At 37.5% G+C, this 13,492-nt stretch overlaps 1 protein-coding gene across 5 annotated transcripts in view; it reads right to left on the reverse strand.

The window, feature by feature from the left end:
- Nucleotides 1-197: 197 nt before the first annotated feature.
- Nucleotides 198-13,492, reverse strand: part of myt1b (myelin transcription factor 1b) — a 39,266-nt gene continuing 25,971 nt past the window's right edge. For 4 of the 5 annotated variants that reach the window (XM_058764086.1, XM_058764083.1, XM_058764084.1 and 1 more), the window contains 11 exons: nucleotides 11,688-11,951; nucleotides 11,445-11,599; nucleotides 11,282-11,344; nucleotides 11,002-11,070; nucleotides 10,736-10,798; nucleotides 10,003-10,086; nucleotides 8,889-9,110; nucleotides 5,578-5,669; nucleotides 5,374-5,477; nucleotides 5,099-5,242; nucleotides 198-4,992 (listed from right to left, as the gene is read on the reverse strand). In XM_058764086.1, the coding sequence (XP_058620069.1) occupies nucleotides 4,849-4,992; nucleotides 5,099-5,242; nucleotides 5,374-5,477; nucleotides 5,578-5,669; nucleotides 8,889-9,110; nucleotides 10,003-10,086; nucleotides 10,736-10,798; nucleotides 11,002-11,070; nucleotides 11,282-11,344; nucleotides 11,445-11,599; nucleotides 11,688-11,951 (1,404 nt within the window). In that variant the 3' untranslated portion in view covers nucleotides 198-4,848. The remainder of the gene's footprint in view (nucleotides 4,993-5,098; nucleotides 5,243-5,373; nucleotides 5,478-5,577; nucleotides 5,670-8,888; nucleotides 9,111-10,002; nucleotides 10,087-10,735; nucleotides 10,799-11,001; nucleotides 11,071-11,281; nucleotides 11,345-11,444; nucleotides 11,600-11,687; nucleotides 11,952-13,492) is intronic. The other variant, XM_058764085.1, reaches the window with a different exon arrangement.

The following is a 13,492-nucleotide window of genomic DNA, read 5'->3' on the forward strand; positions in this document are numbered from 1 at the left end:
GAAAATACTAGTCAATTGGCATACACTTATTATTTTCTGAATTGCAGTTATCAAATCGATGAATCAAGACAGATGGAATCATGCAGTGACTAAAAACAAACAAAAAATGATTTGTATTTGTATCTGAACTTCTGACTTTAACAAGCAAAAACAAACACGCACATCATGTAGGAAGTGTATACTCAGAAAGATCACATTATTGACTCTTTATTTATGTTTTCCATATATAACACTGAAATGAACGATACCTCCACAAAACAGACATTATTGTTCTCTTTTAACACTGATATCAATGAGCACAGGTACAAGGATACACAAACACGGTCACAATCCAAAACCAACTACACACTTCATTTCCAAAGTTACCTCGAATCACGCACAGCCATAGCTTGTCCTGCTCTACAGAAACAAAACCTTGGTAAGGAAACTACCACTGCTACAAAAGTGACTAAAACATGTAGTCTATCACTGTGAAAGTGCTTATTATTATTATTCTTGGAAGTACCGTTTCTTTTTTTTGTTATTTTTTAAAGGAGAATCATTTTGTGGCTACAAAATCACCAGTAAAAATAGCTGATCTCTGTAAAAAGGACGCAAGAGGACAAGCCTTGGCCGTGGGTTAAAATACAAGTTTTTTTTTTTCCGGCATTTACTTGGAAATATTCTTTAATACAACAACACTGTCCTTTATTACAAATGTACAGAATCCCATTGTTGTCAGAATAATGCCCTGTGCATAAATGCTTCATCTGTGATACGTTCCATGATTATTTCAGACTCGATGAAATGACCCACCACACAATTTCATACCTGAATCAGAATCACAGTTTTGGGAAGAATAGTGTTATGTATTGGGATTTATTTCAGGTCGAACAATAAGCTGACTATCGATTTCAATGCGATTCGCTCTTGGTGTTCACCACTTTGCTGAATTCCTATTACCTCTCCCCCCTCAAAACAAGGAAGGAAAGAAAAAAAGGAGAAAAAGTTGGCGTCCTGAGTGGGATTTGAACCCAGTCCTTAAATGTAAACACACCCTTTCCTGCAGCGAACAGAAGCGAGAAAAGGCACACATGAGAAAACCACAGAGCTGTAAGCTACAGTACCTACAGAATGAGGGCCGTTTTGGTTCTATCAGCTTAATGGGACAAACAGTGCCTTCCGACTTTTTAGCTGTTATCGTTTCTCATGAAATGACAGAGGAACCGTTTTAATTGACCTACAGTTGGCACAAGTCTTGGAAAGGCTCTCAAGTACAAGGTGCTAAATCAAACCTTATTTGGTTCCACGGGGAGGGGTTACATATTCTAACTTGCATTTGCAGATGCTACACTGCTCCAGAGAACATGCTACATTATTAGGCAGATTCAACACACTCGACCTCGCCGCGCAACATTCGTAGCTGCTCATCATCACCGACAGCAGGCGTTTAAGAAGCATGCACCAAGGAAGAATAATTCACACATGCTTTAGGCTATCTCACATCAGTAGTAATAAGCAGATAGAAATGTTTCTCCCATCGTAATAAGACGATATGACATCTGTAGTGAATATTCCCTCTATGCAATTTAATAGAAGGAAGAACTCTTAATGAAAACTCTGCCGTTACAGATAGACAACGTCTTCAGATTGCTCTTAAAGCAAAGGAAACGCTGTGGTATTGAAATGCAACGCACACATCTTTCCTGCGGAAAGGTTACACAGAACGAGGCGAATGAGGCCGATCTGACATTCTGTGGAAATGGACAAAGATTTATGCAACTAGCGTCTCCTTCGTTTTCTCCGTGTGCGAGGGCAAGCCAATGACAATCTCAGAGCTCAAACCACATCTTTTTTTTTTCATTTTAACGAAGGGCTTGTTGCCGAGAGCTAACGGATCTGATACCGCACATCCGATTTTGGACTTTTTTTGTATTGGCGACAAGGCAAAAACATGTTGGTCAAAGGGCATTTGACATCTCAGACAGGATACAGGTTCACATTAAACAACAACAAACAAGTCAAAGACATTTGTGATATTTGATCCCAATTCTGTTGGAGCAATGAACAGTTATCTGTTAGCCATTTGTACCTTTTTTCAAATGAAAAATAATCCACTAACACACACCCACACACTCGCGCGCACATAAAGAAAAACCTTTTGGTTGAAAGGTCATTAGTTGGCATTCAAGATTTTTGAAAAGTGCACACATGTTCTGTCCATCACAATATTGCTGCCATAATAGCAAATGAACAACATGACCGCTGTGTACAATTTAACGAAACGACTGGCTGAATAGAGGCACAATGTTCATTTCACAACTCGCTATTATGAGCCATACAGATGTCATTGCGATGATTGGCATTTTACACACGTATCTAAGTGTGGCGTGTCCCACCAGAACTGCACAACACCATACAATATTAAAGACAGATCCACCGAGGAGAACTTTCAGCACAGTACAATGTGTCTAAACGATTACAGCCTAAGACTAATCTGTTAACCATTGTCCCATTAATGCGGCTGACTTACATACAGAGGCCCAGCGAGTTTGGACCAGAAAATAGGAAACTCTACAAACATCCTCGTATTCTTCGCTTTAGAAATGTACGTTTACATATTATAAAACACATCGTATCCTGCAACCACAGTAAACTGGGTCTGTCTTTTTTTTATATTATTTAGTCTTCTATGGATAGTAGTACTCACAGCTTTTGGAAAGATATTGTTTCTGTTTAGCTATTATAAGAGAAAAGAGTTAACAATTACACTGTAAAAATATATGTATGTTTATATACTATATATAGTTTTTTTGTCTTCTTTTTTTTCTTTTAAATACAGAATGAATATATTGTGTAGGTATGGCCATCACGGCAAAGGAATAAAGGCATCTGTAACAATCCCCACTTATGCCACGGTCACATGACCCGAGGGTAGTGTGGTTGCTGAATGGGCGGAGTCGGTAACGAAAGCACAGGTCAGTGGCACTTTGTGCATCGAAGAAATAAAAATCTAGTATAAGGCTACACGGGTGTATGCTTGTCTGATACTAGTCGAGTAAGGACATTGTGGTTCAAGAGTTTCTGTCAGGATGGTTGGTATTCGTCTTCTGTGCCCCACCGCAAAAACGACCGCCCGCTTCCCATGGTCCGACAAAGATAAGTTTAGCAAGAAAGCAAAAATAATCCATTTGCAATTCATTAGGATTGTTCAGGGGAAACAGTTTTTGGCCACTACTGAGAGCTTGAGGAGGTATAAAGAAAACAAAAACAAACACAAGAGGATCCAGAGGAACGTCGTCTTCCTGTCGAGACGGACCGGGTAAGAGTCAAAGCTGTAGGTTCCACAGTACTGGAATTGCTTTTTTTCCTCTTTACATTCCTATAGGAAGTAATGCTGGTATAAGGAAAACCCTCGATAATCATCATGTTTTATTCTGTAGTCCAAAACATGTTTTTTTGTCTTTATTTTTTTATATCGCCAAAGTTTCTTCAAGACTACTATGACTTCACAAACACACCGAGACGTTACAAAATAAATATACATTACAACCGTATCACAGTTCATAATTTCATCATAAATATTAAATAAATAATAAATAGAGATGATACTTCTCCTTCAGCTGTGTTGGAAATTCAAAAAAAAAAAAAATTAAACAAAAAAAAGCAAAATAGAGTAAGATAGAGATAGATATACAGGTAGAGAGAAAGAGAAAGAAAATTTACAAAATTATCAAAACATTGTTGGTTAAAAATATTTGCACTTAAAAAATGTTTAAAAACTCTATTGTCAAATGAAAAGAAGTTATAAAAATTAGTGGTACATTTCTTTTTCTCCTTCCAAATATTGATGTGGCAAGTTTCTTGTCACATTTTCATGACCTTTTATAAACAGAAGGGTTGTGAATATTTAAATAGGTGAATTCAAATAAATAATACAGTTAAAATTAAATTATAACAAAATATAAATAAATTACAGTAGTGTCTGGACAAGCTTCGTATAATTTATAGATCAGTGGCAATCCAACATCTTGTCTGATGTTGAATGGACTGAAATGAAGTGCAACTCATTGTTCATATGTAAGAGATATGACTACGCTGGGTAAATATTCCTACAGTGTAAGTACTACAAATAAATTAAAGAGCAAGCTAATGCTCTTGTCTGTAGCTCTAAAACAAAAACCAATAAATAAAAAAATGGCTGCCGAGATAAAGTAGTGTTTCAACAGGTGAAATTTACAGAGTCAACCGCATGGCACTGATAAGGTTGCACACGCATTTTGCTCACTTTGTATGCTAGTACAACATCCTCTGATTTCTCCACGACCCAAATATGCTTCGGTTTTCTTCTGGAAAAGATAGAAAGATGAGCAAACACTGCATATGTCTGTTCTGCTGGGGCTCACGTAGGGATCTCTTGTATTTGGAGCGTCACTTTTGTTGTTTTCAGAGGAGCAGCATCCTCACAAATGAGTAAAAGACTCTTTCACCTAAAGCCTGGGTTGCACATCTTCTGGAAGTTCTACTCCAAGCTTCCTCTTCTTCCAAAACTTCCCACCATTTGAATGTAAGACAGCAAAAACTGTAAAGAAAACTATGTTTGTGTCTCTCCTTTCCACCGTAAATAAAGGATTTGGTTCCATCTTCACCTTCCAATCCAGCAGCTTATGTGGATTTTGGTCCTCATAGTAATATATATTATATACCTCTTTTTGAACTCACAGAATGCTCCCTGGGATGAAGGTTTAGATTGTTGTTCAAAAAAACCTGAATGCCCTTTTTGTGTGTCATTTGTATACTCTTTCCAATGGCTCCACGTTTCTATTTCTCTTCCACACTTCTGCTTCTCATCCTCGTCTTTTGGCTTAGTCAGACCTTAATGCCTTTCACTGCCTTGTTGATGGTCTCCAGAAGGGCCTTGTTCTCTGGGTTCTGGTAGCAGTCCTTATTGGTGTACATATCGGTCAGAGTGCTCACGTAGCTCTCAAAATTCTGCTCTGTGATTGGCTCCTGCTGCAAAAGGAAAACGGGAATGGGAATGATGGTTTTAAAAAGGTGTGTCTAATTCATGTAGGAGAGGAAAGTTATGGAAGCTGCTGTAGGAGTTTGTGTAACTCACCATGTGAGGCAGACGGATGTTGGCCAAACTCCGTATAAGAGCTTGACTGAGTCCAGACAGCTCCATAAACAATGCCTCATTCTGTTCTTCAATCATCTTATTCTCCTGCTCGATGTTCTTCAGGTTCTTCTCCATGGATGTAATCTAAATAACCAAAAAAAGCTGATTATTTCAACTTCCTATGCTCCAAAAAACATGGTAATATGATGTTGCTTTTTTATATATGTGGTCTTTAGTCTATCTTCGTTTAGATTGTCAGGAGATGTGCGGCTAACCTGTGTTTGAAGGTTGACCATATCTGCCTCCATCTCATTGTTGGATTCATTGAGCTCGTTGATTTCTTTATTGAGTTGCTTGATGTCTTCATCATTGTCTAACACTGTAAAGATAAAGAGAAATGTTGTCACGTTTGGTGTCTCACAAAATATGACAGAAGTGAGGTTGGAGGTAAAATGTAGAAGAAATGTGGGATGTCTCACCGTCACTGGCTCTGAACTTAGTGCTGAGATACTCTTCTCCGGGAAACTTGGCTTTCTTCTTGTTGAGGGAGGCTCTGGGGCAGCCTGAAAGACTGGGGCCAAACACAATTGATTCATTATTATACACAAAAAAACACAACAGTACATTGCTTCATGAGCAGTCTCATAATGACTCAGACTTGGCCAGTACACTTAAACCTAAAGGTAGAATGTGTAATTTGTGACCCTGGACCACAAAACCAGTCATACGTGTCAATTTTTCAAAATTGGTATTTATACATCATCTGAAAGCTGAATAAAGAAGCTTCCCATTGATGTATGGTTTGTTAGGATTGGACAATATTTGGCCGAGATACAACTATTTGAAAATCTGGAATCTGAGGGTGAAAAAAAAATAAAAAATCAAAATATTGAGAAAATCGCCTTTAAAGTTTCCTAAATTAAGTCCTTAGCAATGCATATTACTAATCAAAAATTAAGTTTTTATATATTTACAGTAGGACATTTACAAAATAAATATCTTCATGGAACATGATCTTTACTTAATGTCCTAATGATTTTTGGCATAAAAGAAAAATCGATAATTTTGACCCATACAATGTATTTTTGGCTATTGCTGTAAATATACCCCAGCGACTTAAGGACTGGTTTTGTGGTCCAGGGTCACATTTCTGTGATATTTAGCTGCAACCACATTTACCTTTGTATGGTTAAATTCTGTGGGAAAATCAATGAAACCGGGAATTTCGACACAGGAGGCGAAAATTTCAAGTTTGTTTAACTTTGAACACACAAATTCACTATATTTACCAATATAAAGCTGCTTGGTTTGGAGGTGACCTTTGAGTAAACAATGTTTCATTTATCGCGACATTATTGACTATTCAGATGAGACTAGTTTTCTGAACGTTTTAGTTAAAATTCGTATCAAACCTACGTCTGTAATTTTATATAAGATTCACATGGGACTTACATCTCGATGTTGATTGCAGATGTGGGAGATGTGGGCAATAGTACAGAAGGTCATGTGCTGTGGTTGCGAGCATCACGTATGACTAATATTTTAATACATTTTTAAAAAATAAAATTTCCATTTATTATAAAAACATTATCAAAGCATTTATATGAGTTTATAGAAGTATCTGCTTATAATATACCATGTAACTGAGCAGAGAAATCTAGTCATGTATCTTGATGCTAATATTAAAATTTCCAGTATCAGGGTTTCTGCAGGATTTTTAAGCTCAAATTTAAGACTTTTTAAGACCTGCATAAATAAAATTAATACCATATTAGCGGGGTAGGACAATGTCTATAGTACAATATTAAATTGTAAAATTACTGTGAAAAGCATAATTTACAATTCAGATACAAGTTTTCACAAAAACAAAAAGTGTTATAAAATGATAAACTTTACATTTCAGCCTTTAAATCATTTTTAAGAAAATGGATATGTCAAAATTGTTAATTATTATATTGATTTAAACAATTATTAGCAATAAATTATTAAATAAATTAAATAACATGAATTAGGGGTGTGCGATATTGACAAAAAATTATATCTTGATATTTTCTGGGATTTTATCGATAACGATAATTAGATATTTTGGATATTAGAATATATATTAGATATTAGAATAGATATTAGAATATTTTGCCGAGTGTGTTATTGTGCTGCTATCTTAAAGATTACCGTAGACAGCTGACTTACTGAATTGTTTTGATATTCTTCATATTCTGTGTGGTCAGTTCACAGCAATGATAGAAATTAATCTTTTGAAAATAAGTTTTATGGGCATTTTTACCTTTACGCCGTTTTTTTCTAAAAGTGTGCATCATCTTTTGAGTCAAATTCTTGCATTTGGGCTGTTACCAAGCAAATGAAATCAGTGTCAACAAAATTTATCTTTGCAATGAATCTGAAGAGGCATTCAGATGTATTTACACACTGTTTAATGCAGCTCAGAGGGACATAGAATGCTAACCTGCAGTTACAAATGCATAAATAATGTTTTGATATTTGAAACATAAAACGTTGAAAACTGATGTTTGAAATTATTTAAAAAAATGAAGATACTTTAAATGTGAAATTAAAACTGCCAGTAGGTGGCAGCAAGTCACTGTTAATAACTGAGTCATTGCGATTGAACCGAATCATAGTTGATCCATTCAGGAACGAAACACCGCATGTTGCTCAGAGATGCAAAACAGTGCCGTGGCTGTGTTTGGAATCATTTTTATTGGCGAAATAGAGCAAAAACAGCCAATATGGTGTCTAAAATGTAAGTCTCTTAATATAAACTTCTTGTATTATTGAACTGTTGCATAAAATCAATATCACATTTGTAATCATGCTGACTTTTGGAGAAAAAAAAACTGTACACTTCATGTGATATTAACTATATGAAATGATATAAATATAGGCTATACATTTTCAGCCCTAATATCTTAAATTATGTGATAATTCTAGATGCATTTTAATAGACTGAATCGTGCAGTGAAAGAAGGCACTCATACGCACACTAGTTTAACCTATGTTAACTGATTCATTCTCTGACAGAAATATAACGGTTTCTCGGTAAAGGCAGTACACAAAGCAGCGCAGCACCGGACTTTGAACGTGCAGCGCTCATGTTTATTTAATGAAATCATAGCCTTTTGAAGTTTAATCGTCACTTTCAGCCATATCGCAATTCTGGTCTTTCTGTCTCCAAATTTAAGACCTCTTAAAATCATAATTAAGAATTTCTTGTACAACTTAAGACTTTTTAAGGCCTTAAATTTGATACAACTACATTTAAGACTTTTTAAGACCCCGCGGAAACCCTGAAGTTTCCATGATTTGGCTTCCTATTATTTTATATTTATTCTTTATATATATATACACACACTGTATTGTCGGACGCCACCTATATTGAAGGGTTTAAAATGCAAAAGCAAACAATAGGTCAGGTTAGTAAAAAGACATGACTAGTACCGACAGGAACAACAATCACAGACGTATGCATTTGGAGAGGATTCGATTTCTCAAAGAACCACTGAGTTTGGCGAAAAACAGTATGTAATTTGCACTGGAATTTTAATCATGGTTGTGTGAGAAAAACATGGATTCTGACATATCTCTCTAAAATCCTCTTGAAAAACTAGTCCCATCTGAATAGGGCCCCACTAATGTGACTGCACTTTTAGTAAGTAAGAATAATGACCTCCTAACAGGTTTCCCTCCCAAACTCACTCCACTGGTTGTAAATTTCAAATAAATCTACAAATTTAACATAGCTGTCAAAACCATATTCTCGCCATTCAAGTACCTGCGGTGGGTGAGGAAGCTGCCGTTGGCGTGTCCCGATCCGTCACATCCTGGTGTGGGACAGGTTGGGCCTTCTGTCTTAAATGCCTTCCATGAGAACGGAGACCCGTTCAGTAAACCCTCCTTCTGCCGCCTGGCTGCCAACGGGCATCCGTACGCACTGCGGTGAGTGGCGTACTTCCCACTGATGTGACCCAGGCTGTCACAACCCGGCACTGGGCATCTGTGAGAGAAGGAAAACAATTAAGATGGAGGGAATTAAGCATATGAGTGTGGTTAGAGTTTGTGAGAGCAGAAATATCACCTTCCTATTGACTTCAGTTACCATCTGTTTACTCTCTGTCTCACTCGAGTCTCTATTCAGTTTTGTAAAAAGGGCCATATTTAGCTACATACTTTGCCCAACAGTGACTGTGAATATTACAACATTCAAATAAACTGAAAAAAGACATTTTTACACTTTGGGGAACTTGAGTGCCGCCATATGCCGGCTGCTCATTGACTGGAGTGGAATCATGTGGATAAAAAGCTCCTACGCTTGGCAGTCGCAAAAAAAACAAGAAGACAAAAACCCACACATTGCGCTGCAGATGACTTACTAACAAAAACATGCGCAATATTTCAATACCCCATGAGCCATCTGTACTGTAATATATTGTTCACAGTTTTTATTTCCTCAGCAGTGTAACTAGGCGTCTGTCTTCTTGCTTTTAGAAGTTGTACAATGAGATAAAACACACAAGGCCTTTTCCCAAAAGAATTTGAACATTACTAGCGCTAGTTGGCCATGCGGGGCTCCATGCACTCACTCATAAGCTCATGTACGAGTGAGTTATTTGGAAGGTTGCCAAGGTGATATTTAACAAAGTAGAACACAAGCAGTATTTTGGGATCACAAGTGGTTCTAGATGGAAATGCTTGATTAAATCACTCCTGTTTGAATGAAGAGGGGTTTTCTAAACTGCTTTACACTGTTGTTAAATGACTGTGTGGTTGGACAAACCTATTATCTAACATTTGATCATTCCATTGCAATATTCCCGCCTAAATTGTGTCTTTTTTTACCGTACAGTAAGAAAGGGGGAAATGCCTTGGGCTTTCTATGCAGTACGAACTTTAAGAGCTCGGAGTCCTCCTTGTCGTCCTTGATGGGAGTTGTTTTTATTCCACCTTTCTTGGCCCGCGGACACCCAGACAAACTGAAAATAGAGAGTATGCAGCTCATGATCAGAGGAGCTAGAAACTCAGAACAATAAGGATCCAGCACTACTGACCCAAAGCAATGCAGGAGAAACCAAACTCAAATACTATTAAGAAAGATGCAAGCATTCACCATATCCTAACCAGGCACGATGGAATGGGTTTCCAGCAATTTCATCCTACTGAAAGCTAAATGCTACATGATGCGACAAAATCACAGCCAATCGAAACATTTTAGCTATGTAATATAAGGAGAATTGAGGTAAATTGGGACACTTTTCCTCATTGAGATGGCAAAAAGTGACCAAATTTACCTGAATCTCTCAATAGCTGTGTGGGCCAATGATAATTCAGTGTAGGCAGAGCTACTGAGAGCAACATATGCAAGACATAGGATATACTGCTTGATATCTCGTGCCTGGTTAGGAAACAGTGGCCTCAGCAAGCTTTTAGATAAACAGAGAAGAAAGAAAACTACACAAGATCTGGGGTCTGTTTCCTATCTAAAATATTATTCAATAATGGGGACGGGTAATAAATGAAGTGTGGCTAATACTTGTGTGTGTCTAACATACAGCTATCACTAAACTTCTCTGTCCTGTTTGTGTATTGATATGGATGTGGGAGGGATTGTTCAACGGGCCATACCTTCTGTGAGACGCGTAGTTACCAGTGATATGGCCTGAACCATCACATCCTGGAGTTGGACATCTGGGAAAGTGGAGTCAAACATTAAATGTGTTGGTTTATAATACCTGAAATAAACTTGACCAAGAGCAGGGCCACGGTGGAATTTTAGAATAAAATTAAGTTGAGTCTTAAGTACTGTACTGTTTTCATATCAAGAAAAGAGTAAAAGCAGCATTTAGCAAGAACAAGAACAAAGGACAAGATCAGAAGTAGAGCAGACATACTTGAGTTCGGCTGTGTGTGCTGCCATGAGGGACCGAAGACTTTTATCAGCGAGAGGACACCCAGACAGGCTAAAAATGTTGAAAAGAAACAAGGGGGAAAAAGAGAGAAGGAGAAGATAAAGCGAAAGGACCCAGAACGTCCCAAGTGAGTGTAAAAAGGAAAGAGCAGGCGAGAGTTAAGCAAGAGAAAGATAACATCTATGTGATGTCTTGTTTTATTTGATATTTCCCCTTTGAAGGCAATATAAGCACAGAAAGGTGACCCCTGAACACTGTATACCTGCGATGCGATGCATAGTTTCCAGTGATGTGTCCGCTGCCGTCACAGCCCGGAGTGGGACACCTGCACGGGACAAACACAAAAGCCTGACTGAGTGAAATGATTCCATTGTGCTGAATATCCATTTGTGCACAGAAATGGATGCAAATTAGATGTGACTTACAGTAGAAGCTCTTTCTTGTTGTCCTTGGGCTGGAACCTGACCTTAAAGCTGGGGGTTGTGACCTCTCCGGGGTACTTCCTGTCCTCAAGGCTGTCCTGCATCATGTCGCAATCCTCAGGGTCGGAAGAGGCAAATGACTGAGTGCTGTGGTCCATCTGTGCGAAGATACAATGTATATTATGTAAGTTTGTACAACAATGGATAGATCAGGCCTCATTTAAATGAAACAGGAAATGGTCTTACCTCTTCTAGCTCCTCTTCTCTCTGCCGATTGGGTTTGGTGTAGTCCAGAGGCCCCTCCCACTCCTCTTGTTTGTAGGTGTGTAAAGAATGGGGCGAGATGCTGCTGTTGCCATGGTGAAGAGATGTGGATGATGATGAAGATGATGAAGACAGATCAGGGGAACGCACTTCAGGGCTGGCGCAAGACATGCCCGTTTCTCTCTTTATGGGCTTCTTCATGCTTAAGTCCAAGGTGCCATTCTCATCCACCTCAATTTCCATACTCTACAACAGAAAAAATTAAATAATTTATAATTAATAACTGGGTTATAGATGATAGTTAGTGAATAATCTGAGTGGTACAAAACTCCTTGTCACAATGCTCGGATGTTGTGGGTGGCTGCCAAGGTGTTGCTATGTTGTTCTGCATGTTTTTTAAGCACATTGCTATGTAGTTGCTAGGATTTTGTGGTTGGTTGCCAAGGCGTTGCTATGTGGCTGATAAGGGTGTTGTGGGTGTTTGTAAACGCATTACTGGTTGTTAGCGTGTTGTGGGTAGTTGCCAAGCTGTCCCTATGCGAATACTTGGGTGTGCTGTATTGTTTTTAATTTTTTAGCAATTTGCTATGTGGTTGTTAAGGTTTTGTGATTATTTGTAAATGCCATGCATGTTTGAAAGGTGTTGTGTGTGTTTGTAAATACGGTTGATGTTTGTCGGGTGTTTGTGGGTGTTTAAATTAGGTGAGTGTTTGTAAACAGTGGGTGTTTGTAGGGTGTTGTGGGTGTTTGTAAATACGGTTGGTGTTTGTAAATGTGGTGAGGGTTTGTTGAGTGCTGTGGGTGCATGTAAATGGGGTGAGTGTTTGTAGGGTGTTGTGGGTGTTTGTAAATATGGTTGGTGTTTGTAGAGTGTTGTGAGTTTTTGTAAATGCGGTGCGTGTTGGCCCTTACTAAAAAGAAGTTAATTCAAGTGTGCTATTAGTATACTTCTTTTAAACTAAAATAGGAAAGTATACTTTTAGTCTTTGTATGTACTTCTCAGAAATGAGCTTTATGTACTTCTCAGAAATATACTTAAAATTACATTTAAGTATACTTGACTTATACTTAGAAAAAGTCTAAATATATTTGAGCTATACTTGTGCTCCGAGAATCCGTGTTTTCATTGTTATATGGTAGGGGGCGCTAGTACACATCTTCTGTACAGAATTTCCAAAAACAAAACACAAGTGAAGAAGAAACCAAAACAACAGATGCTTTCACGTGTTAAAACAGCATCAAACCTGTATAACACGACTGTCAAGCTTTGGGATGTTGATTATCATTCTGAATCCAATAGTCTTTTTTCAAAATGTTGTTTATTTCTGTATTTATGAAACGTACCCGCATTCAAGTGTTTAAAAAAAAGAATGCATGAAACTAGAATAAAATGTTTTTGTTTACAAGCAGATACCCTGTTCTTTCTTTTGACGTTTTGTATGTTCAGATATTCATACAACAAAATATATACAAATTAATACCTATATAGGGACGTAGTAGTATGCTTAAAGTATGATGTAAAGTTAACTTAAAGAAAACCTACGAGTATACTTGCAGTATAAAACCACTAAACTAGTGTGTTTACTGAGACTATACTTCAAAGTGTACTAAAATGCTACTACAAGTATTTAATTAGAAAACTATCAGTATAAGATAAAAACTTTGATGCAAACTAGTTGTGTACTCAAAGTTTAATACTGTTATACTTATAGTATACTCAAAAGTGTACTTTTATATACTAGAAGGTGGGCCAATTTAGTCCCAAGGAGTATTGAATAGTACACTTA

The sequence above is a fragment of the Onychostoma macrolepis genome, chromosome 23 (genome assembly GCF_012432095.1).
Source record: "Onychostoma macrolepis isolate SWU-2019 chromosome 23, ASM1243209v1, whole genome shotgun sequence".
Taxonomy (NCBI): domain Eukaryota; kingdom Metazoa; phylum Chordata; class Actinopteri; order Cypriniformes; family Cyprinidae; genus Onychostoma; species Onychostoma macrolepis.